Source organism: Poecilia mexicana, unplaced genomic scaffold, assembly GCF_051168715.1.
Source record: "Poecilia mexicana isolate PSO_F unplaced genomic scaffold, ASM5116871v1 scaffold_9, whole genome shotgun sequence".
Classification (NCBI taxonomy): domain Eukaryota; kingdom Metazoa; phylum Chordata; class Actinopteri; order Cyprinodontiformes; family Poeciliidae; genus Poecilia; species Poecilia mexicana.
Genome location: NW_028263378.1, coordinates 18,425,325 through 18,447,091, shown reverse-complemented (window position 1 = coordinate 18,447,091; position 21,767 = coordinate 18,425,325). Strand labels below are relative to the sequence as shown.

Genomic DNA, 21,767 nt, shown 5'->3' with positions numbered 1-21,767 from the left:
GTTAATTCAGCAGTAACAGTGTGCTGTGCCAGAAAAGAAACTGAAAACCTAAAAATTGCTTTGTTTATCTTTATTGAAGATAATGCTTTTCTGTCCCACTGAGGTAATTCTAATTCCTCTCTGTATAGAAAAGATCATGGATTTTAACCTTCTTCTGAAATACAATTTGATTTAAATGAGACTGAATTGCTGTAAAAAAAAAAAAACTACAGTTTATGTTCAAATAAAAGTTAAATCCCTATGTGCTGTGCAAGCAGAGAAGAAGCCCAATGATTTCAGTCAAATAGCACCACCTGGTGGTGAAACCTCTGCAGGGCCCGCATATATCTAATTCATATTTCAAGAAGGCAGTAAGACACTGTAAAAAAGTGGATACCATCAATGTTAAAACACAATGTAAATGACCAAACTAAATGTCATACATCCATATATTTATTTGGTTCTTTGGTGAGTTAAAGCAGGAAAAACAGTTTAATCTTTTTTAAAATAAAACTAATTCACAAACATCTCATACATTCACATTGTAAAGTAGAAAACAAAAACAACAAGTTGTTATATAAATATAAAATGATATTATGTGCACAATAGGGCAAAACGCACTTAAACATTCACAGGCAGACCAAATAAAGCAACATTGCTCGAATAGAACTGTTGCAGAGACACAGCCATTCACATGTAAAAGTAGATTTTGTCACTATTTCAGAACAAAAAGTATTGCTTATCATGCCCTCCATGTCTCTTGGTTCACTGTGGTAGTAAGAGATGCTAAAGGACATATGAACTGATTAAACTGCATAAAATGAGTACATTTCTGTCTTTATTGCGTAGACATTGTGAGCATGTCTTGTCTTCTGTTGAACATACACATAAAGAGAGCACTGCTGGGACCAGTGACACCAACACATTTCACTTGTCAGTATAAAACACACGAGGAGATAAAAAGCAGCTTGAAAATAAATTATTTGTATCTCTTCCACCGCAACAGCTTTAGTGTTCAAGTCTCTGAGTGTTTCACAAAAATACATTCTCTCAACGGCTGATTTGATGTGCAGCAAAAGCAGTGAGGCACAGTAAAAAAAAAAAAAAAAAAGTAAAAGAGAACTTTAAAATAAAATAAAAATTTATGGTAAAACACAACCAAAACACATGAAGAAAAAAAAAAGATTATTTTACATGTGTTCCAATTAACAACAGAACAGTAATGTAAACATGCCGTACCAAAGGATTGTGAGCTGAATAGAAATCCAGGCTGCTTGAGCTACACATGGTGGTTTTTCACTCATTTTGAAATAGACTGACATCAGTTTCTGTCTGTGTTTAAAGGTTTTTGTCAATAGGTACTCAGAGAGGAACCTTTCAAAACTATATCATACAAAAGTCAGGCCAGTAATATTTGAAAGATTCTGCTGATACATACGTGTACATAAATGTTGCTTGTAAGAAGAAAGCAGGGAAAGCTGGTAGTTCGAACCTTTGAAAGCTGCCACCAAATAGATTTTCTCTGGTGAGAAAAAGGCTATTTGTTGTTATTACCTGTGAAAATACTTTCAAACAATATTTTTCAAGCCTTTTTAGTCTGTTTGTAAAGAAAAAAAGTTTTTTATATTAAAAAAAAAACAAACAAAAAAAACGTTTGCACTGTACGAATTAATAGCCCTATTTGCAATGTGATTGAGAAAACATATTTATGCATATGCATTCATGCATTCCAGCATTAAACAGGACGACAAAATTAATTATTTTTATGTGACATCAGCTGTATTATGTTCTTTCTATATATGCTGGACACTTGCATTGGCTTCAATTAGCACAGTTTATGCATCAGACAGCAACAATGAATGTTTCATATAATTAGTCAACATAAAATATAAAATAAAGAACATAAAAGAATATCAAAGTAGACAGCTCATTGTGCTTCCAGAAGCCAGCTGAAAGAGTTTGTCCTCACTGTGAATGTAGCAGTCTCTCTTGAAACGAATCATCAGGTAAAATTATTTCAAAGGCACTTTATAAGATATTATCGTCATTGCAAATACAAGAAACTTGCGGTTTATCCTCTCGGTTTCTGTTGATGAGCTTTTTTTTAATGCACTTTTTTGTTTTCTGGTCTTCCTTTCTTACAACCATCAAGCAAGTGTTCTTGATTTCTCTTGGTTGCTTTGTTTTGTCCTCTTTTGTGCTGTCCTGTCTCTCCTTCCCCTGTTGCGCTGAAGGTGGTGGCGCAAGGACTCATCCTGCCATTTTTTGAAATTATTGATACTGTAGAGAGCGTGGGGTTGATGTCTCCTCATGAAGGACCTCTGGTAGCTCGACGCTGAAAGAGAAAATGTTTGAAATTGTCTGAAAATAAGACAATTTTGAAATCTTGAGCAAAATGTTTCATTTGCAGGAATAACAGTTATACATACGGCTTATACAGGAGATTTTAGGTGTATCCCACCGTCCATCGCCACGGCAGCGGATGGTTGGAACATGTCTCTGAATGAACCCATTTCGACACTGGTACCTCACCAGGGTGTTGATTTCATACCTCTCACGCTTTCTACCAAAGGTACGTGCATTTTCAACCACAGGGGGCTGGCTGCAGGCCACTGGAAGAACAAAGGGTGACATGACTTCAACAAGGAAACAATCAAGGAAAATAAGTGTATGTAACATATTTTTAAAAATCCTTGCAGCATAAGGATGTAGTCTGTGCAAATAAATGCACATAGATAACCACACACAGATGGTTATCAGTCCACTGGTGCATCTCAATAAATTAGTAAATGTTTTAGAGGTGCACCTGGAAAGCTGAAAAGAATCAATGTTTTGTTATGTGGGTAGCAAGAAGATTATGTATTACTTTTTTTGCTTTCTGGAAATCAAACTCAATGACATGATACATTATTGTTTTTGTTTGTTAGCAAGTTGTGTGATATAAAAGGTTTTCTTTCATTACCTGTGCCTTTCTTGCATGTGAAGGTTAGGTGATAGTTGCACGGGACATCGTTCCACTGGCCACCCTCGTGCCAAATCATCACCACACAGTCTTCTCCAGACGAGAAGAAGCTGTCAGGCTGGTTGGGCCTCCAGTTTTCATATTGCTGAAAATTGAACATAGAGTCTCACGTTTAACATCCCAGGATCTACAAGCCAGTGCTAAAAATTTTGCTCTGTGATTGCACATTTAATCCCAAATGTCATGTAAAAAGTGTGTTCTCCAAAAGAAAGACAGCATGCTGTCTTTATGTACCTAATGTAACCGTATGAGAAGGAGTAGGTTTGTTTAGTAAAAAACACAGCTTGATACCCACCAAGATTGCAGATATATGATTATAAACAGGCATGCACACTCTTTTCACCAACAAAAACTGTCCTTTCTAAGCAGTAGTGTGTAGCCACTGCAATTTGATCAATGTCCACAAGAGGGGGAAGATGGATCTCTCTGGGTAAACTCAGTGTTAACTTGAGCCTCCTAGACTTAGCACCGCCAGATTGAGGAAAAGGAAACTAAGAACGTCTAAAAAGAACTTTGAGGTTGTTTGCTTTACAAATTTGGCACAATGTATATAAAAAATAAAAAAAAATAAAAATGTTGGACTTACAACCACATTTCATCACATTGTGACTTTATCTCCATGGTATGTTTGGCATCCATGTTATTGCACTATACATGTATTTTTGTGAACACTTTTCATCATGTGTACCCCTGCCAACAAAAAGCACTATGTGTGCATATGAGTGTCCATGCAGTATACACACAGCTGTGAAGCTAAGGGCCATTCAGGCTGCAGTTGATACTAACTGTAGTCTTTCAGCATGTCCAAGGTTCAAACACTTTCTTCAAAGCTGTGACGACCCCCCCACCTTTCACACAATCTCCTGCCATCATCCCTCTAGGCTCTGGTGCTCTGTCATTATGGTTAACAAACATACTCTGACTTCCTGCTCTGCTCACCTCAAACCAACAAATGGTTGACCCGTCAACTGCCTGACAAGACTGTATCTCAATTAAAATATTCAAACTGCACAACCTGATCTAAACATGTATTCTAAGATATTTCAACAAGTATCTTTTCTGTGCTCTTTCTTAGCATTACTAGATTTGCTCTAAGCTTTTCACCAGTAAGTGCAATTTCACAGTTTAAAAATATCCTATTTATTTGGATTCAGTTGAGTTGACCACCCACCTAAACCCTTGGGGTGATTTGAGACAGTTTTTTTTTTTTTCAACCTAAAGTTGAGCACAGGTGCTGTCCATCTGTGTGTCTGTTTGGTGGCCCTTCCCCCATGTGACTGCCTGCTTGCTGGGTTCTCTCAGGAGGGAGAAAGGATAAAGAGGAACCATAAAAGTCCACGCCTGCCAGACCCCTTCACACAACCTCATTCACAGCCTCATCACCTCTAAATTGGTCACTGTTTACCCATTAACCCTTAGGCTTTCTTTCAGCTTCCTCTGCACCTCTACTTTTGTGGGATCATCATAGTAGTCCACACTACATTGATGGAGACAGTAACTAGGTTTTATTCTGTAAAGTATCTGGAACTGCAGCAAAAATGCAATATGCTGAATAATTCCCATACAAAAATTAAAATGTCCACTTATTTTTGATCTGTTTCTATAAAGGAAGCCCAATTTTAGTATAATACATTGTGTGAATTGCAACTCACAAAATGTAAAACATTACAACATGAATACTTTTGTAACACACTGATTAAGCTGTTTTGTAAAACAGTGCTTTCATGAAAGATAAGCAGCCTTCCTTGCCTATAGTATATTTATAACTTACGCTTTCCCAGTTTGCCTTATTGGACCAACTGATTTCCACAGAGTAGACTTACACTCGTTATGTGATTTAGAGGTGCCTTACAGCCTAATCTACATCAGGTTTATTACCAGAATAGTCACAGGGGTGTAGGGATACAAGGTGGAGGAGAGTGAGAGTCACGAGAGGGGAACCAGAGCTCACTTAAAGGAGCAACTCTCCGTAGATCACAGCCTCCGTCATCACTTCCAAATATTTACTCTGCCATGTTTAGGGAGAATGATATATGTCAGAAGGCAGTGTCTTACCACAGGGCTGCCATCAGTCCAGCGGAAGTCGTTGTCAAACATCTTATCATTCAGGCCAACCCACTGGTAATCCTGTCCAAGACCTGCAATTTAGGATGAAAAAACAGCTGATTACAATTTTGTACTTTTTAGTTTTCAGAATGTGCAGTTACAAAATGTAAAAAAGAAAATAAAGATATCACAGGCATTTTTAGAGTCCGTTTTATTTCCTGCACCATACGTTCTTCTACGGTTTGGAGTTTTTTTGTGAACTTGTCAAATACCTGCTGTTGTTTCCCTTTTCTCATGAACAGCAAACATTATGAGGAAGCAAAGCATGTTCTTGGACTTATGGACTTTTGAAAAAAAAAAAAAAAATGTTACTTACGGTTGACAAACTGTTGTTCTTCGTGGGAAAGGATGCTGGTGAGATGAGCTCCCTGAATGCGGCACTCTCGCTCTGCAGAGTCCCAACCTTTCCTCTGGGGGAAGAATTTGTAGCAATGGCCCTGAAACTTGTGCCAACCATAGTCACATGTTTCAGTATCTGATGGCAGAGAAGATGAGATGGAGTTTTCGTGTGCAGGAACCATAGGATTTATAACTTAATTTGCCTTTCAACAAAACACCAATCTCTCTTAGAACTTGAAAACATGAAAACATTTGTAACAATGCATCATTTTACAAAGAGGAAAGTATAGATAAAACCAATTATGGCCATTCAAGAATCAAGTTGTCCCTGATACTGTTTGTAAGTTAAAATAAACTCTGTTAGGCAGTGGTGAAGAGAAATAGGAAGTGAACTATTCAAGCCAAGTGTGAATAACCTCGTATAAACTGAAACAAGCATGCCATGTGATCTCTATCAAAGTATTTCTTTACAAGTCCTATATGAAAAATCACAAATATTGATTACAACTTAGCCTTAAAGATCAGCTCGTGTTGCAAGTGTTGAGTTGTCAATAGAGTTTTGGATAGAGAGAGTTGAAACCAGAAGTTTACATACATCAGTAATAATATTTTTCTTAAAAATTCTGTCTCTCATTGGCATTTAGCAAATTGAACAAATTTAATTAATCCTAATTGACCTAAAACAGGAAAGGCTTATTATGATTTCAATGCATTATTTGTCTTTTTATATAGTGTATGTAAACTTCTGGTTTCAACTGTATAATTAATGTAAACCAAAGACATGATTTGTAAAATATATTCCTGCATCTGTTTTCCTTGGCAAAATCTCTAGCCAGTTTTTGGCATAATTTTTATCCATTTTGGAAAAAAGACAAAACATTACATATTATATTTCACATGATAGAAAATTTGTCACACTTTTTCCTGATAAATTCCTTTTGGAAAATGAGATTGTCTTCTTTATATTTTTTATTTTTATGAGAATATTAAGAACATAAGTATTTTCAGTGAATCTCAGTTTAAATGCAACTGATTGAATCTGTAAATCCAAAATGACCAAAGGCTGAAATTAAATAAAACTGTTTTGAATCAAAACATTAGTTTAATGGTTTCCACAATTCATTCATGCAACCAGGTTATTGCACTCTTTTCAGTTTTTTGTATTTTTTTGTATTACCTCATCCACAGATTAGTTTCTTTTTCACTTAGATTCTACATGATTTATATCACATTACAAATGTAAAAGGCTTGCGAATTAACAATCATGACTTGAATTATTCCTCTCCCAAAAACTTGTAATTTTGACAGAGATTTGTGTACTTTTGCATTACTCTGCACATATTTCTCAATATTTCACTTACTGAAACAACAACAAAACCCCCAAAGGTATTACAAGCATACTTTGTTGTTATTTCATGTTGTTCCATCTTTCATTTGGCAACATATCTCCATACAGCTGAGTCTGGGTACATAATATGGGTGGGAATCAAGGAGGGCCTATCCACACAAAATTTAGGGTGTAGGCTAGTTAGGAGAAATCTGTCATAGACGTTTTCTTCGTTTTTTTCCTTTGTCTGACATCTGTTGTGAAGATTTATATGGAAATCCACCGTGTTGAAAAAGTCAAAATTTTGCTTTCCATGTTTACTAAGTGAGGAAAAATCATACAGTGAGCCTCAAAGTGGTAATTATCTAAAGTAGTCATCACCTACCCTACCAATTGGTACCCGGCCGCACAAGCAACAAATAAATATTTCCGTTTTATGCTTTATCTGAGTCTGGAGGATCTTTTATTTTGAAAATCCTTTTATCGGATTCTCTCGGTTACGTCTTGCGCGCCAACATTGTGCCCACAAGCAGCAAAATGAGTAAGAAACAGATCAGTTGTCTTTTTAAAGGAAAAGGCTCAGAGAAGGGACTGGAGAATGGATTTATCCCTGTAGGTGATTCCCACAGTCCAAGCCCACTCTGGACGATATGCGGCAACAGGTGTTCTGTCTGTCATACCTCGTCAATCCAGCATTCCTCGTGGTAATGTGCATGCGCACATCAATGTTACGTTTCTTATAAATCCGTCATAACTATAGAAGTTTAATTTTGTGTGTTTTAATCCTCAGAAGTTTAAGGTAAAAAAAATAAATAAATAAGAAAAATCTAGTTATTTCCACGCAGTGTCTAGAAAGAGATGTTGTTCTGCTTGTTGACTAACAGCTTCAGTCAGCATCCAACGTTATTCATGTGCTTTTTTTTTAGGACGTATTCAGCATCCAGCGTTATTCATGCTTTTTTTTAGGACGTATTCCATGCAGTTTTCTAAAGAAATATTTAAATATTTAAAAAGCAGATTAGCTATGGGGACAAAATATCCCGCGGGAGACCAACTTTGTAGCCAAACAGTATTTGTAGTAGTGATGCTAAACGGGACTAATGTCTTGTTTACAGTATGGTAACGATATTGGAAACAGCAAAAGTAATTTGTGTTAATATGCTTGATTAACATTGCAGCTTAATTAAATAAAATTTACCGTAAACGTCTTAGAAACATAACTCACAGGTATGACGGATTTATAAGAAATCTGCTGAGTAAGCAGTATGTGACGTAACATCGATGTGCGCATTACCATCAAGTATGCTGGATTGACGGGTATTACAGATAGTCACAACACCGGCTCGCTAATGGGGCAATGAACCATTCAAACTGCTTCGCCACGTAGAGACCAAGCAGGCTGTGCATAAGCAACACTTTGGGTGTCCTTGTCTCCCATCACTCTGAGATGGGACCGTCTCGTTGCAGAGAAACATGCTCAGGGCTCCCATTAATTTGTCGTATCATGAGTTAAAATTTTCATGCAAGTAAAATGTTTGTTTTTGTGGTGCATCTGTATCTTATTTTGAAGGTGTAAAGGTTGAGAGTAGAAGAGTAGAGCTTGTTAGTTTTAAATCTGGTTCACACGGCACAATTTAGGAATTGTCAGCCGATTTCCCAAACCTCTATCACCTCACAGAGCTGATAAAAGTACATCATTTTGTGTAGTAGCAGTTTCAACCTCAGTTTCTGTAGTAGCAAATGCAAACAATATCAACTATCTGACACCGAAGGGAGGTAATAGATTAGCAATCATCATACACAACAAAACATGAGTCGGCATTGTTTACCATTGGTCAGTGGTAGATCTAGAATTAGACTGACTTAATTTCTGGTTCGTTCATATGGTATTAGGTATTAGTTAGTTCATATGGTTTTAGTTTGGTATGACCGTATAAAGAAGCTGTTCAAAAATTAATTAATCCATCATGTCATATAAACCTCAATAAACACAACAATATGAGGAAGTTGCATTTCTAATAAACTGACTTTGTTAGGAAGGGGAAAACCAATACAAAATGAACTTACCTTCCTCACAGTAAAGCCCAGAGTAGCTTGGGAGACACACACATGTAAAGGAAGCCAGCCCATCAACACATGTGCCTCCATTACGGCATGGATTTGACTGGCACTCATCAATGTCTGTGGAACAACACAGTCAAAACAACAAGAGTAAAAATTTCCAGTTTATGTGATAGAAAATTTCTAGTATTGATCAATGTCATACCCGTTTCACACTGATGACCAGTGTACCCCGGAGAACAGCTACATGAATAGATGCTGCCACTCTTGAAGCAAGATCCTCCATTCAGACAAATGTTCTCCTTACATGAATACATTCCTGTTGAGTAAAAATTATAAAGATTTAGGCAAAGTTCTACGAGCATAAATACTTTGCTGTATTGATAAAAAAATAATAATAAAAGGTACCAGAAAAGTCCACAGTCTCGCCAACAACTGTGTGGCCCACATCCAGTCTTATTTGGACAGAGGGGGTTGTTCCTTCTTCTATTGCTGGGTCTCTTCCATTAAGGAATGGAGATGTTGACATTTTCCTGTCATGTTTTTCTTCTTCCTCGGAAAAGGGTGATGGTTGTGTGGCTAAAGATGTACCTAATTGTACCTGGTTTGGTGATTGTGTTGTTGATGTTGTTAATTCTCCATGGGTACTTGTGGTAGTTTCTTCATCACCTGTACTGATATCAGTTGTACTGATTGTTCCCCCTAAGGTGCTTTCAAGGTTAATCAATTCTATCTTTGATATTGTTGTAGCAGTGGCCTTGAATACAGTCTGGGAAGACTCACTTGTAGATGCTTTGGACATTGTGGAAATATCCAGTTCACTAGTGTGTGATTTTGCGGTTTCATTGTACTGAGAAACAGATTCAAGTAGTGTTTGGTTCCCTGCACCACTGACTGGGGCATGATGATCATTGTCAGGGTAAAAGCTATTCTGTGTGGATGGTGGTTTTCCAATGTTTGCATCAGAAATTAGTTTTGGGGGAGCTGTCACATGACTTGCCAAACCATAATCAACCTGACTCACAGAATAATTACCAGGATGAAAACTGGTTGATTCTTCAACCAGAAGTTTTTCATGATTTGTGGACATAGGGTAAACTGTAGCTTGTGATGATTTTTCAGAGAAATTCTCTGGTTTTGGGTGGTGTGTGTTTGTGATCTCTGATCTCACTTGTTCAAATGATTTCTGAGCTGTTACTACAGGGGAAACAGTTGAGTGGAATTTAATTATATAGTCAGATGAAGCTGAAGTATCTTTGAGAGTAGGGTTAGAGGAAACAAGTTTACTTGAAACTCCAGTTACTGAAGATACTTTAGTTTTTGTTGATGAAGTCATTGATCTGTTTTGATCAATTCCAGCAGAAAAAGTAGTAATTTGGGCTGTATGTCCACCAAGGCTTTCTTTAGAATTTGAATGTGCAGACTCAGTAGTAGCTTGAGTTGATAACAAAAAAGATCTTGAGAGGTCAGTGACTGAAACTGGGTCTGGAGTTACTGGTGAAGGAGTAAAAAAAGGAGAATTGACAGTCCCTGAGTTTTCCGGTTCTTCTATTAAGTCCATCTCTTGTGTCATTGTAATTGCTGAATCAACTTCAACTTCCTCTGTCTGGACAGTTGGGTAAAATGGAGAGGAGGAAACTACAGATACAGTATCAAAATTAATGAACATATTATCTTTTGTGCTGACTTTGGAGGTGGAACTTTCTTGCCTCAAATTATATGTGACTCCAGAAAACAGTTTGTCTTCATCTTTTGTGTCCTCCGTGAATTGAATGGATGCACTGCTTGATGGTTCAGATGCATGCAAGACCATAGTAGGCATTTGTTTAGCTTGGTCAGTCTCAGTTTGGTCGTGACTTGGCATAACAATCACAACCTGTTGTTCTTTGTTACTGTGATATATAATACCAGGAGATGGTGTGGATGTTGATTTTTTATTAGTGTCACTGCTAGAACTATTAACTGTGTGATCATTTATAACATACTCTGCTCTGTAAGATGATTGTGTTGCTTTGTCTTCTATTGCCACTCCATCTTTATTTGGACTGTTTGTTCTTGAATTTGGATGTTTTATTGGTTCAAAACTGAGGGGGTTTTCTGTATTTGAGAAATGTTCAACCCCTTTTTGGGAAACTTGCTCATCAAACGTTTTAATTGAAACAAAGGTTTCAGTTTTATCTGACATGTCTCCAAATGTGGGATTGTTGGTTATCGCTGGGTTTGAGGTAAATATATCAAAAGTTTGGTCAGCTATACTCCTATTATCTGTTAAAGTAAAGCCTGAATATGATTTTGATTTTTGAGTTGTTAGTTGTGATGTACTAGACGCCTGTAAAGGAGGAAATGTATTTCCTGGAGATAAGCTTTTAAGAGTCGCTGAGCCATGACTTGAACTGTCTTTTTCCTTATACACTGACACTGAAGAAACTGAGTGAATAGTGCTGCTCAAAGAAAACTCAACTGGTTTTTCAGTCACAGGGATAGAAGATGTTGCCAATTCTAAAACTAATGTTGAGGGAGGGAGGGTAATTGTGACAGAGCCAGTAGAATCAGGGATCTGGGAATGTTTCAAATCAATAATAGATCTGGTATTAAAAAGAGAATTAGAAACTGGTTGAAATGTTGCCTCACTGGGGTTAGCATCAGAAGAAACACTTCCAATGCCCAGATCAGCAAAGTTAGTCTCTCTGTTTGTCATGTGTGGGGCTAAGGTTGAGGAGAACATTTTTTTGTCAGAAAGACTTGTTAATGATCGACTCTCAGTCTCATCTATCTCAGCCTCATCTGTTGCAACAAAAAAATCATTGTGAGATTTTGTGGTCAGTTCGGTGTGCTTTGCATCTGTTAAGTTTACTGGAGTGATTGCCAGGGCAGATGTTTCAACAAAGGGTTGCTGAGCTTCTGTTTGCATTTCAAGAACTGTGTCATCTATGTTCGCAGATCCTTCGAATCCTGAAGACTCTGTATCATTGAAATCATCAGTCTCTGGTGATGTCACCTCTTCATTGGTAAAAGAAAAGTTAGGTTCATTAGTGGACAATCTTGTAGTGACTTCAAATGATGACATGAGTGAAACCACTCCATCAGACTCAGATGCTGTCTGAGGCATGGCATTTTGGCTTTCATCTGTTACTGTAGGCATAGTAGTTTTACTCTGCAAAGGAGTAGAGACACCTAAAGAAACAACTGTTTTAGAAGTATCAATTGTTTCAGCTTTTCTTGATGTCAAAAAGGACATGTTAAAAACAGATGGAGTGATCAGAGAAAGCATTGATGGGCTCATGGGTTTACCGTCAGAGACAGCAGATGTTGGGAATGCAGTAACTATTGTCACATCTGACTTGTCAGGAAAAGCAGTAGAGCCTTCTCCAGAAGTTTCGGGATCTGTGCTTATTTGAATCGTCATAGTTTCAGGAGATTGTGTTGTCTCACTGATGATATCAGATGAAGATAATTCTGTAACAGTAGAGACTGTTGGGGACATGTCAATGGTTTGGCCTCTTGTAAAGCCTCCATCTACTGTAGAAGTAGGAGATGAACTTTCTGTTCTGCCTGTTACTGTGGAAAATGAAGGTCTCGTTGTCTGAACTGTTTGATCACTGTCTTCATCCTTAGGTAGAAGATCTGTTGTCTTCTCGGTGGTGAACATTGAAGAGCCAGTCGAAGATGCAATGTCTCTGCTAGACATTTCACTTGTTGGTTTACTTGTCCTATCTTCTCTTGTAATTGGAGATTTTGAACTTTCCTCTGGAACTGCTGATGTTTCCTGCAACTTCACTGTGGCAAGAGTCTGATATGTTTCAGATGACACTGATGTTGGTTCCTGTGTGCTGTGGAGCGCTGAAGCTGAAGAAACATCTGTTTTGGAAGTATCACTTGTTTCGGTTTTTCTTGATGTTGAGACGGACAGGATATTGAAAGCAGAAGAGCCAGCCGTGGTTGTAGTGATGGTTGTGTCAGTAGACTTAGTGATGTTTTCACCAGAAGTACTTTGTCCTGTTCTCACAGAGGCAGACTCTGATTCAGGAGATATTGTTACTGTTGTTGTGTCAATACTGTAGAGACTTGAAGATACACCAATAACGCGTATAGATGATGAGAACAAGTCTGTGCTCGTAGTTCCAGAACCGTCCATATCTTCTGTAGTAGCACCAGCACTTTTCTCTGCATGTTCAGTGAGTGATGAAACTGAGGGGAAAGTTCTTTGTTCTGTTGAAATGCTACCAACTTGTTCTGTTGTTGTGGTCTCTGGACTAATTAATGAGGTACCTGTTGTAGATGTCATGTATTTGCTGGACATTTCTCCGGGGTGTCCACTAGTAGATGGATTTGTGCTCCCTTTATCTGTAATGGTGGAACTTGACGTTTCAAATGAAGTTGCAGATTTTGCTTGAGAATGGGATGCGGTAAAAGTTTGTTCTGTTTCAGGAGATGCCGGTGTTGGTTTTTCTGTACTACGGAGTAAGACGGCTGGGGTAACAGCAGATTTGGACGCATCACTTGTTTCAGATGTGTATGATACTGAAGGTGACTTTGTGCCGATTGTTGGATAAACTGCTGTTGTCTTCATTGACGCGTCAGTGACATTAGGATGTGTTTGTCCTGCACTTCCTGGATCTGTGACAATGGGCTTTGAAGCTGTGTCAGGTTGAATACTTGATCCACTAATAATAGGAACGGACTCCACCAATGGAAACATCGTATTTATTTCATCATTCTGATCATGTGGAGTTGTGGATGATGAGACAGATGGAGTAATCTGGGAAAGCGTTGATGGGCTCATGGGTTTACCGTCAGAGACAGCAGATGTTGGGAATGCAGTAACTATTGTCACATCTGACTTGTCAGGAAAAGCAGTAGAGCCTTCTCCAGAAGTTTCGGGATCTGTGCTTATTTGAATCGTCATAGTTTCAGGAGATTGTGTTGTCTCACTGATGTTATCGGATGAAGATAATTCTGTAGCAGTAGAGACTGTTGGGGACATGTCAATGGTTTGGCCTCTTGTAAAGCCTCCATCTACAGGAGAAGCAGGAGATGAACTTTCTGTTCTGCCTGTTACTGTGGAAAATGAAGGTCTCGTTGTCTGACCTGTTTGATCACTGTCTTCATCCTTAGGTAGAAGATCTGTTGTCTTCTCGGTGGTGAACATTGAAGAGCCAGTCGAAGATGCAATGTCTCTGCTAGACATTTCACTTGTTGGTTTACTTGTCCTATCTTCTCTTGTAATTGGAGATTTTGAACTTTCCTCTGGAACTGCTGATGTTTCCTGCAACTTCACTGTGGCAAGAGTCTGATATGTTTCAGATGACACTGATGTTGGTTCCTGTGTGCTGTGGAGCGCTGAAGCTGAAGAAACATCTGTTTTGGAAGTATCACTTGTTTCGGTTTTTCTTGATGTTGAGACGGACAGGATATTGAAAGCAGAAGAGCCAGCCGTGGTTGTAGTGATGGTTGTGTCAGTAGACTTAGTGATGTTTTCACCAGAAGTACTTTGTCCTGTTCTCACAGAGGCAGACTCTGATTCAGGAGATATTGTTACTGTTGTTGTGTCAATACTGTAGAGACTTGAAGATACACCAATAACGCGTATAGATGATGAGAACAAGTCTGTGCTCGTAGTTCCAGAACCGTCCATATCTTCTGTAGTAGCACCAGCACTTTTCTCTGCATGTTCAGTGAGTGATGAAACTGAGGGGAAAGTTCTTTGTTCTGTTGAAATGCTACCAACTTGTTCTGTTGTTGTTGTCTCTGGACTAATTAATGAGGTACCTGTTGTAGATGTCATGTATTTGCTGGACATTTCTCCGGGGTGTCCACTAGTAGATGGATTTGTGCTCCCTTTATCTGTAATGGTGGAACTTGACGTTTCAAATGAAGTTGCAGATTTTGCTTGAGAATGGGATGCGGTAAAAGTTTGTTCTGTTTCAGGAGATGCAGGTGTTGGTTTTTCTGTACTACGGAGTAAGACGGCTGGGGTAACAGCAGATTTGGACGCATCACTTGTTTCAGATGTGTATGATACTGAAGGTGACTTTGTGCCGATTGTTGGATAAACTGCTGTTGTCTTCATTGACGCGTCAGTGACATTAGGATGTGTTTGTCCTGCACTTCCTGGATCTGTGACAGTGGGCTTTGAAGCTGTGTCAGGTTGAATACTTGATCCACTAATAATAGGAACGGACTCCACCAATGGAAACATCGTATTTATTTCATCATTCTGATCATGTGGAGTTGTGGATGATGAGACAGATGGAGTAATCTGGGAAAGCGTTGATGGGCTCATGGGTTTACCGTCAGAGACAGCAGATGTTGGGAATGCAGTAACTATTGTCACATCTGACTTGTCAGGAAAAGCAGTAGAGCCTTCTCCAGAAGTTTCGGGATCTGTGCTTATTTGAATCGTCATAGTTTCAGGAGATTGTGTTGTCTCACTGATGTTATCGGATGAAGATAATTCTGTAGCAGTAGAGACTGTTGGGGACATGTCAATGGTTTGGCCTCTTGTAAAGCCTCCATCTACAGGAGAAGCAGGAGATGAACTTTCTGTTCTGCCTGTTACTGTGGAAAATGAAGGTCTCGTTGTCTGACCTGTTTGATCACTGTCTTCATCCTTAGGTAGAAGATCTGTTGTCTTCTCGGTGGTGAACATTGAAGAGCCAGTCGAAGATGCAATGTCTCTGCTAGACATTTCACTTGTTGGTTTACTTGTCCTATCTTCTCTTGTAATTGGAGATTTTGAACTTTCCTCTGGAACTGCTGATGTTTCCTGCAACTTCACTGTGGCAAGAGTCTGATATGTTTCAGATGACACTGATGTTGGTTCCTGTGTGCTGTGGAGCGCTGAAGCTGAAGAAACATCTGTTTTGGAAGTATCACTTGTTTCGGTTTTTCTTGATGTTGAGACGGACAGGATATTGAAAGCAGAAGAGCCAGCCGTGGTTGTAGTGATGGTTGTGTCAGTAGACTTAGTGATGTTTTCACCAGAAGTACTTTGTCCTGTTCTCACAGAGGCAGACTCTGATTCAGGAGATATTGTTACTGTTGTTGTGTCAATACTGTAGAGACTTGAAGATACACCAATAACGCGTATAGATGATGAGAACAAGTCTGTGCTCGTAGTTCCAGAACCGTCCATATCTTCTGTAGTAGCACCAGCACTTTTCTCTGCATGTTCAGTGAGTGATGAAACTGAGGGGAAAGTTCTTTGTTCTGTTGAAATGCTACCAACTTGTTCTGTTGTTGTTGTCTCTGGACTAATTAATGAGGTACCTGTTGTAGATGTCATGTATTTGCTGGACATTTCTCCGGGGTGTCCACTAGTAGATGGATTTGTGCTCCCTTTATCTGTAATGGTGGAACTTGACGTTTCAAATGAAGTTGCAGATTTTGCTTGAGAATGGGATGCGGTAAAAGTTTGTTCTGTTTCAGGAGATGCAGGTGTTGGTTTTTCTGTACTACGGAGTAAGACGGCTGGGGTAACAGCAGATTTGGACGCATCACTTGTTTCAGATGTGTATGATACTGAAGGTGACTTTGTGCCGATTGTTGGATAAACTGCTGTTGTCTTCATTGACGCGTCAGTGACATTAGGATGTGTTTGTCCTGCACTTCCTGGATCTGTGACAGTGGGCTTTGAAGCTGTGTCAGGTTGAATACTTGATCCACTAATAATAGGAACGGACTCCACCAATGGAAACATCGTATTTATTTCATCATTCTGATCATGTGGAGTTGCGGATGATGAGACAGATGGAGTAATCTGGGAAAGCGTTGATGGGCTCATGGGTTTACCGTCAGAGACAGCAGATGTTGGGAATGCAGTAACTATTGTCACATCTGACTTGTCAGGAAAAGCAGTAGAGCCTTCTCCAGAAGTTTCGGGATCTGTGCTTATTTGAATCGTCATAGTTTCAGGAGATTGTGTTGTCTCACTGATGTTATCGGATGAAGATAATTCTGTAGCAGTAGAGACTGTTGGGGACATGTCAATGGTTTGGCCTCTTGTAAAGCCTCCATCTACAGGAGAAGCAGGAGATGAACTTTCTGTTCTGCCTGTTACTGTGGAAAATGAAGGTCTCGTTGTCTGACCTGTTTGATCACTGTCTTCATCCTTAGGTAGAAGATCTGTTGTCTTCTCGGTGGTGAACATTGAAGAGCCAGTCGAAGATGCAATGTCTCTGCTAGACATTTCACTTGTTGGTTTACTTGTCCTATCTTCTCTTGTAATTGGAGATTTTGAACTTTCCTCTGGAACTGCTGATGTTTCCTGCAACTTCACTGTGGCAAGAGTCTGATATGTTTCAGATGACACTGATGTTGGTTCCTGTGTGCTGTGGAGCGCTGAAGCTGAAGAAACATCTGTTTTGGAAGTATCACTTGTTTCGGTTTTTCTTGATGTTGAGACGGACAGGATATTGAAAGCAGAAGAGCCAGCCGTGGTTGTAGTGATGGTTGTGTCAGTAGACTTAGTGATGTTTTCACCAGAAGTACTTTGTCCTGTTCTCACAGAGGCAGACTCTGATTCAGGAGATATTGTTACTGTTGTTGTGTCAATACTGTAGAGACTTGAAGATACACCAATAACGCGTATAGATGATGAGAACAAGTCTGTGCTCGTAGTTCCAGAACCGTCCATATCTTCTGTAGTAGCACCAGCACTTTTCTCTGCATGTTCAGTGAGTGATGAAACTGAGGGGAAAGTTCTTTGTTCTGTTGAAATGCTACCAACTTGTTCTGTTGTTGTTGTCTCTGGACTAATTAATGAGGTACCTGTTGTAGATGTCATGTATTTGCTGGACATTTCTCCGGGGTGTCCACTAGTAGATGGATTTGTGCTCCCTTTATCTGTAATGGTGGAACTTGACGTTTCAAATGAAGTTGCAGATTTTGCTTGAGAATGGGATGCGGTAAAAGTTTGTTCTGTTTCAGGAGATGCAGGTGTTGGTTTTTCTGTACTACGGAGTAAGACGGCTGGGGTAACAGCAGATTTGGACGCATCACTTGTTTCAGATGTGTATGATACTGAAGGTGACTTTGTGCCGATTGTTGGATAAACTGCTGTTGTCTTCATTGACGCGTCAGTGACATTAGGATGTGTTTGTCCTGCACTTCCTGGATCTGTGACAGTGGGCTTTGAAGCTGTGTCAGGTTGAATACTTGATCCACTAATAATAGGAACGGACTCCACCAATGGAAACATCGTATTTATTTCATCATTCTGATCATGTGGAGTTGTGGATGATGAGACAGATGGAGTAATCTGGGAAAGCGTTGATGGGCTCATGGGTTTACCGTCAGAGACAGCAGATGTTGGGAATGCAGTAACTATTGTCACATCTGACTTGTCAGGAAAAGCAGTAGAGCCTTCTCCAGAAGTTTCGGGATCTGTGCTTATTTGAATCGTCATAGTTTCAGGAGATTGTGTTGTCTCACTGATGTTATCGGATGAAGATAATTCTGTAGCAGTAGAGACTGTTGGGGACATGTCAATGGTTTGGCCTCTTGTAAAGCCTCCATCTACAGGAGAAGCAGGAGATGAACTTTCTGTTCTGCCTGTTACTGTGGAAAATGAAGGTCTCGTTGTCTGACCTGTTTGATCACTGTCTTCATCCTTAGGTAGAAGATCTGTTGTCTTCTCGGTGGTGAACATTGAAGAGCCAGTCGAAGATGCAATGTCTCTGCTAGACATTTCACTTGTTGGTTTACTTGTCCTATCTTCTCTTGTAATTGGAGATTTTGAACTTTCCTCTGGAACTGCTGATGTTTCCTGCAACTTCACTGTGGCAAGAGTCTGATATGTTTCAGATGACACTGATGTTGGTTCCTGTGTGCTGTGGAGCGCTGAAGCTGAAGAAACATCTGTTTTGGAAGTATCACTTGTTTCGGTTTTTCTTGATGTTGAGACGGACAGGATATTGAAAGCAGAAGAGCCAGCCGTGGTTGTAGTGATGGTTGTGTCAGTAGACTTAGTGATGTTTTCACCAGAAGTACTTTGTCCTGTTCTCACAGAGGCAGACTCTGATTCAGGAGATATTGTTACTGTTGTTGTGTCAATACTGTAGAGACTTGAAGATACACCAATAACGCGTATAGATGATGAGAACAAGTCTGTGCTCGTAGTTCCAGAACCGTCCATATCTTCTGTAGTAGCACCAGCACTTTTCTCTGCATGTTCAGTGAGTGATGAAACTGAGGGGAAAGTTCTTTGTTCTGTTGAAATGCTACCAACTTGTTCTGTTGTTGTTGTCTCTGGACTAATTAATGAGGTACCTGTTGTAGATGTCATGTATTTGCTGGACATTTCTCCGGGGTGTCCACTAGTAGATGGATTTGTGCTCCCTTTATCTGTAATGGTGGAACTTGACGTTTCAAATGAAGTTGCAGATTTTGCTTGAGAATGGGATGCGGTAAAAGTTTGTTCTGTTTCAGGAGATGCAGGTGTTGGTTTTTCTGTACTACGGAGTAAGACGGCTGGGGTAACAGCAGATTTGGACGCATCACTTGTTTCAGATGTGTATGATACTGAAGGTGACTTTGTGCCGATTGTTGGATAAACTGCTGTTGTCTTCATTGACGCGTCAGTGACATTAGGATGTGTTTGTCCTGCACTTCCTGGATCTGTGACAGTGGGCTTTGAAGCTGTGTCAGGTTGAATACTTGATCCACTAATAATAGGAACGGACTCCACCAATGGAAACATCGTATTTATTTCATCATTCTGATCATGTGGAGTTGCGGATGATGAGACAGATGGAGTAATCTGGGAAAGCGTTGATGGGCTCATGGGTTTACCGTCAGAGACAGCAGATGTTGGGAATGCAGTAACTATTGTCACATCTGACTTGTCAGGAAAAGCAGTAGAGCCTTCTCCAGAAGTTTCGGGATCTGTGCTTATTTGAATCGTCATAGTTTCAGGAGATTGTGTTGTCTCACTGATGTTATCGGATGAAGATAATTCTGTAGCAGTAGAGACTGTTGGGGACATGTCAATGGTTTGGCCTCTTGTAAAGCCTCCATCTACAGGAGAAGCAGGAGATGAACTTTCTGTTCTGCCTGTTACTGTGGAAAATGAAGGTCTCGTTGTCTGACCTGTTTGATCACTGTCTTCATCCTTAGGTAGAAGATCTGTTGTCTTCTCGGTGGTGAACATTGAAGAGCCAGTCGAAGATGCAATGTCTCTGCTAGACATTTCACTTGTTGGTTTACTTGTCCTATCTTCTCTTGTAATTGGAGATTTTGAACTTTCCTCTGGAACTGCTGATGTTTCCTGCAACTTCACTGTGGCAAGAGTCTGATATGTTTCAGATGACACTGATGTTGGTTCCTGTGTGCTGTGGAGCGCTGAAGCTGAAGAAACATCTGTTTTGGAAGTATCACTTGTTTCGGTTTTTCTTGATGTTGAGACGGACAGGATATTGAAAGCAGAAGAGCCAGCCGTGGTTGTAGTGATGGTTGTGTCAGTAGACTTAGTGATGTTTTCACCAGAAGTACTTTGTCCTGTTCTCACAGAGGCAGACTCTGATTCAGGAGATATTGTTACTGTTGTTGTGTCAATACTGTAGAGACTTGAAGATACACCAATAACGCGTATAGATGATGAGAACAAGTCTGTGCTCGTAGTTCCAGAACCGTCCATATCTTCTGTAGTAGCACCAGCACTTTTCTCTGCATGTTCAGTGAGTGATGAAACTGAGGGGAAAGTTCTTTGTTCTGTTGAAATGCTACCAACTTGTTCTGTTGTTGTTGTCTCTGGACTAATTAATGAGGTACCTGTTGTAGATGTCATGTATTTGCTGGACATTTCTCCGGGGTGTCCACTAGTAGATGGATTTGTGCTCCCTTTATCTGTAATGGTGGAACTTGACGTTTCAAATGAAGTTGCAGATTTTGCTTGAGAATGGGATGCGGTAAAAGTTTGTTCTGTTTCAGGAGATGCAGGTGTTGGTTTTTCTGTACTACGGAGTAAGACGGCTGGGGTAACAGCAGATTTGGACGCATCACTTGTTTCAGATGTGTATGATACTGAAGGTGACTTTGTGCCGATTGTTGGATAAACTGCTGTTGTCTTCATTGACGCGTCAGTGACATTAGGATGTGTTTGTCCTGCACTTCCTGGATCTGTGACAGTGGGCTTTGAAGCTGTGTCAGGTTGAATACTTGATCCACTAATAATAGGAACGGACTCCACCAATGGAAACATCGTATTTATTTCATCATTCTGATCATGTGGAGTTGTGGATGATGAGACAGATGGAGTAATCTGGGAAAGCGTTGATGGGCTCATGGGTTTACCGTCAGAGACAGCAGATGTTGGGAATGCAGTAACTATTGTCACATCTGACTTGTCAGGAAAAGCAGTAGAGCCTTCTCCAGAAGTTTCGGGATCTGTGCTTATTTGAATCGTCATAGTTTCAGGAGATTGTGTTGTCTCACTGATGTTATCGGATGAAGATAATTCTGTAGCAGTAGAGACTGTTGGGGACATGTCAATGGTTTGGCCTCTTGTAAAGCCTCCATCTACAGGAGAAGCAGGAGATGAACTTTCTGTTCTGCCTGTTACTGTGGAAAATGAAGGTCTCGTTGTCTGACCTGTTTGATCACTGTCTTCATCCTTAGGTAGAAGATCTGTTGTCTTCTCGGTGGTGAACATTGAAGAGCCAGTCGAAGATGCAATGTCTCTGCTAGACATTTCACTTGTTGGTTTACTTGTCCTATCTTCTCTTGTAATTGGAGATTTTGAACTTTCCTCTGGAACTGCTGATGTTTCCTGCAACTTCACTGTGGCAAGAGTCTGATATGTTTCAGATGACACTGATGTTGGTTCCTGTGTGCTGTGGAGCGCTGAAGCTGAAGAAACATCTGTTTTGGAAGTATCACTTGTTTCGGTTTTTCTTGATGTTGAGACGGACAGGATATTGAAAGCAGAAGAGCCAG

At 39.8% G+C, this 21,767-nt stretch overlaps 1 protein-coding gene and 3 pseudogenes across 1 annotated transcript; all 4 read right to left on the bottom strand.

Annotated features, from left to right (window-relative positions):
* Positions 1 to 414: 414 nt before the first annotated feature.
* vcana (versican a) lies at positions 415 to 12,522 on the bottom strand. The gene is made up of 8 exons (XM_088008931.1): positions 9,243 to 12,522; positions 9,040 to 9,153; positions 8,841 to 8,954; positions 5,424 to 5,582; positions 5,057 to 5,139; positions 2,942 to 3,086; positions 2,409 to 2,591; positions 415 to 2,314 (listed from the first exon to the last, which is right to left on the bottom strand). Exons 1-8 carry the CDS (start codon positions 12,520 to 12,522, stop codon positions 2,127 to 2,129), a joined length of 4,266 nt encoding a protein of 1,421 aa, XP_087865057.1. The 3' UTR covers positions 415 to 2,126.
* Positions 12,523 to 12,634: 112 nt separating this feature from the next.
* On the bottom strand, positions 12,635 to 15,240 carry LOC148157701 (uncharacterized; annotated as a pseudogene).
* A 1,894-nt stretch (positions 15,241 to 17,134) lies between these two features.
* LOC148157700 (uncharacterized) lies at positions 17,135 to 18,522 on the bottom strand (annotated as a pseudogene).
* Positions 18,523 to 20,134: 1,612 nt separating this feature from the next.
* LOC148157699 (uncharacterized) lies at positions 20,135 to 21,537 on the bottom strand (annotated as a pseudogene).
* Between the last annotated feature and the right edge of the window lie 230 nt (positions 21,538 to 21,767).

Excerpts from the sequence above, each read along its gene's own strand:
- vcana (XM_088008931.1), bottom strand. The coding sequence starts at position 12,522 with ATGTCTAGCAGAGACATTGCATCTTCGACTGGCTCTTCAATGTTCACC. Across the intron at positions 8,955-9,039 it reads TGGTCATCAGTGTGAAACGG|ACATTGATGAGTGCCAGTCA; the intron begins GTATGACATTGA and ends GTTGTTCCACAG. Across the intron at positions 5,583-8,840 it reads TGGGCTTTACTGTGAGGAAG|ATACTGAAACATGTGACTAT; the intron begins GTAAGTTCATTT and ends CTCTGCCATCAG.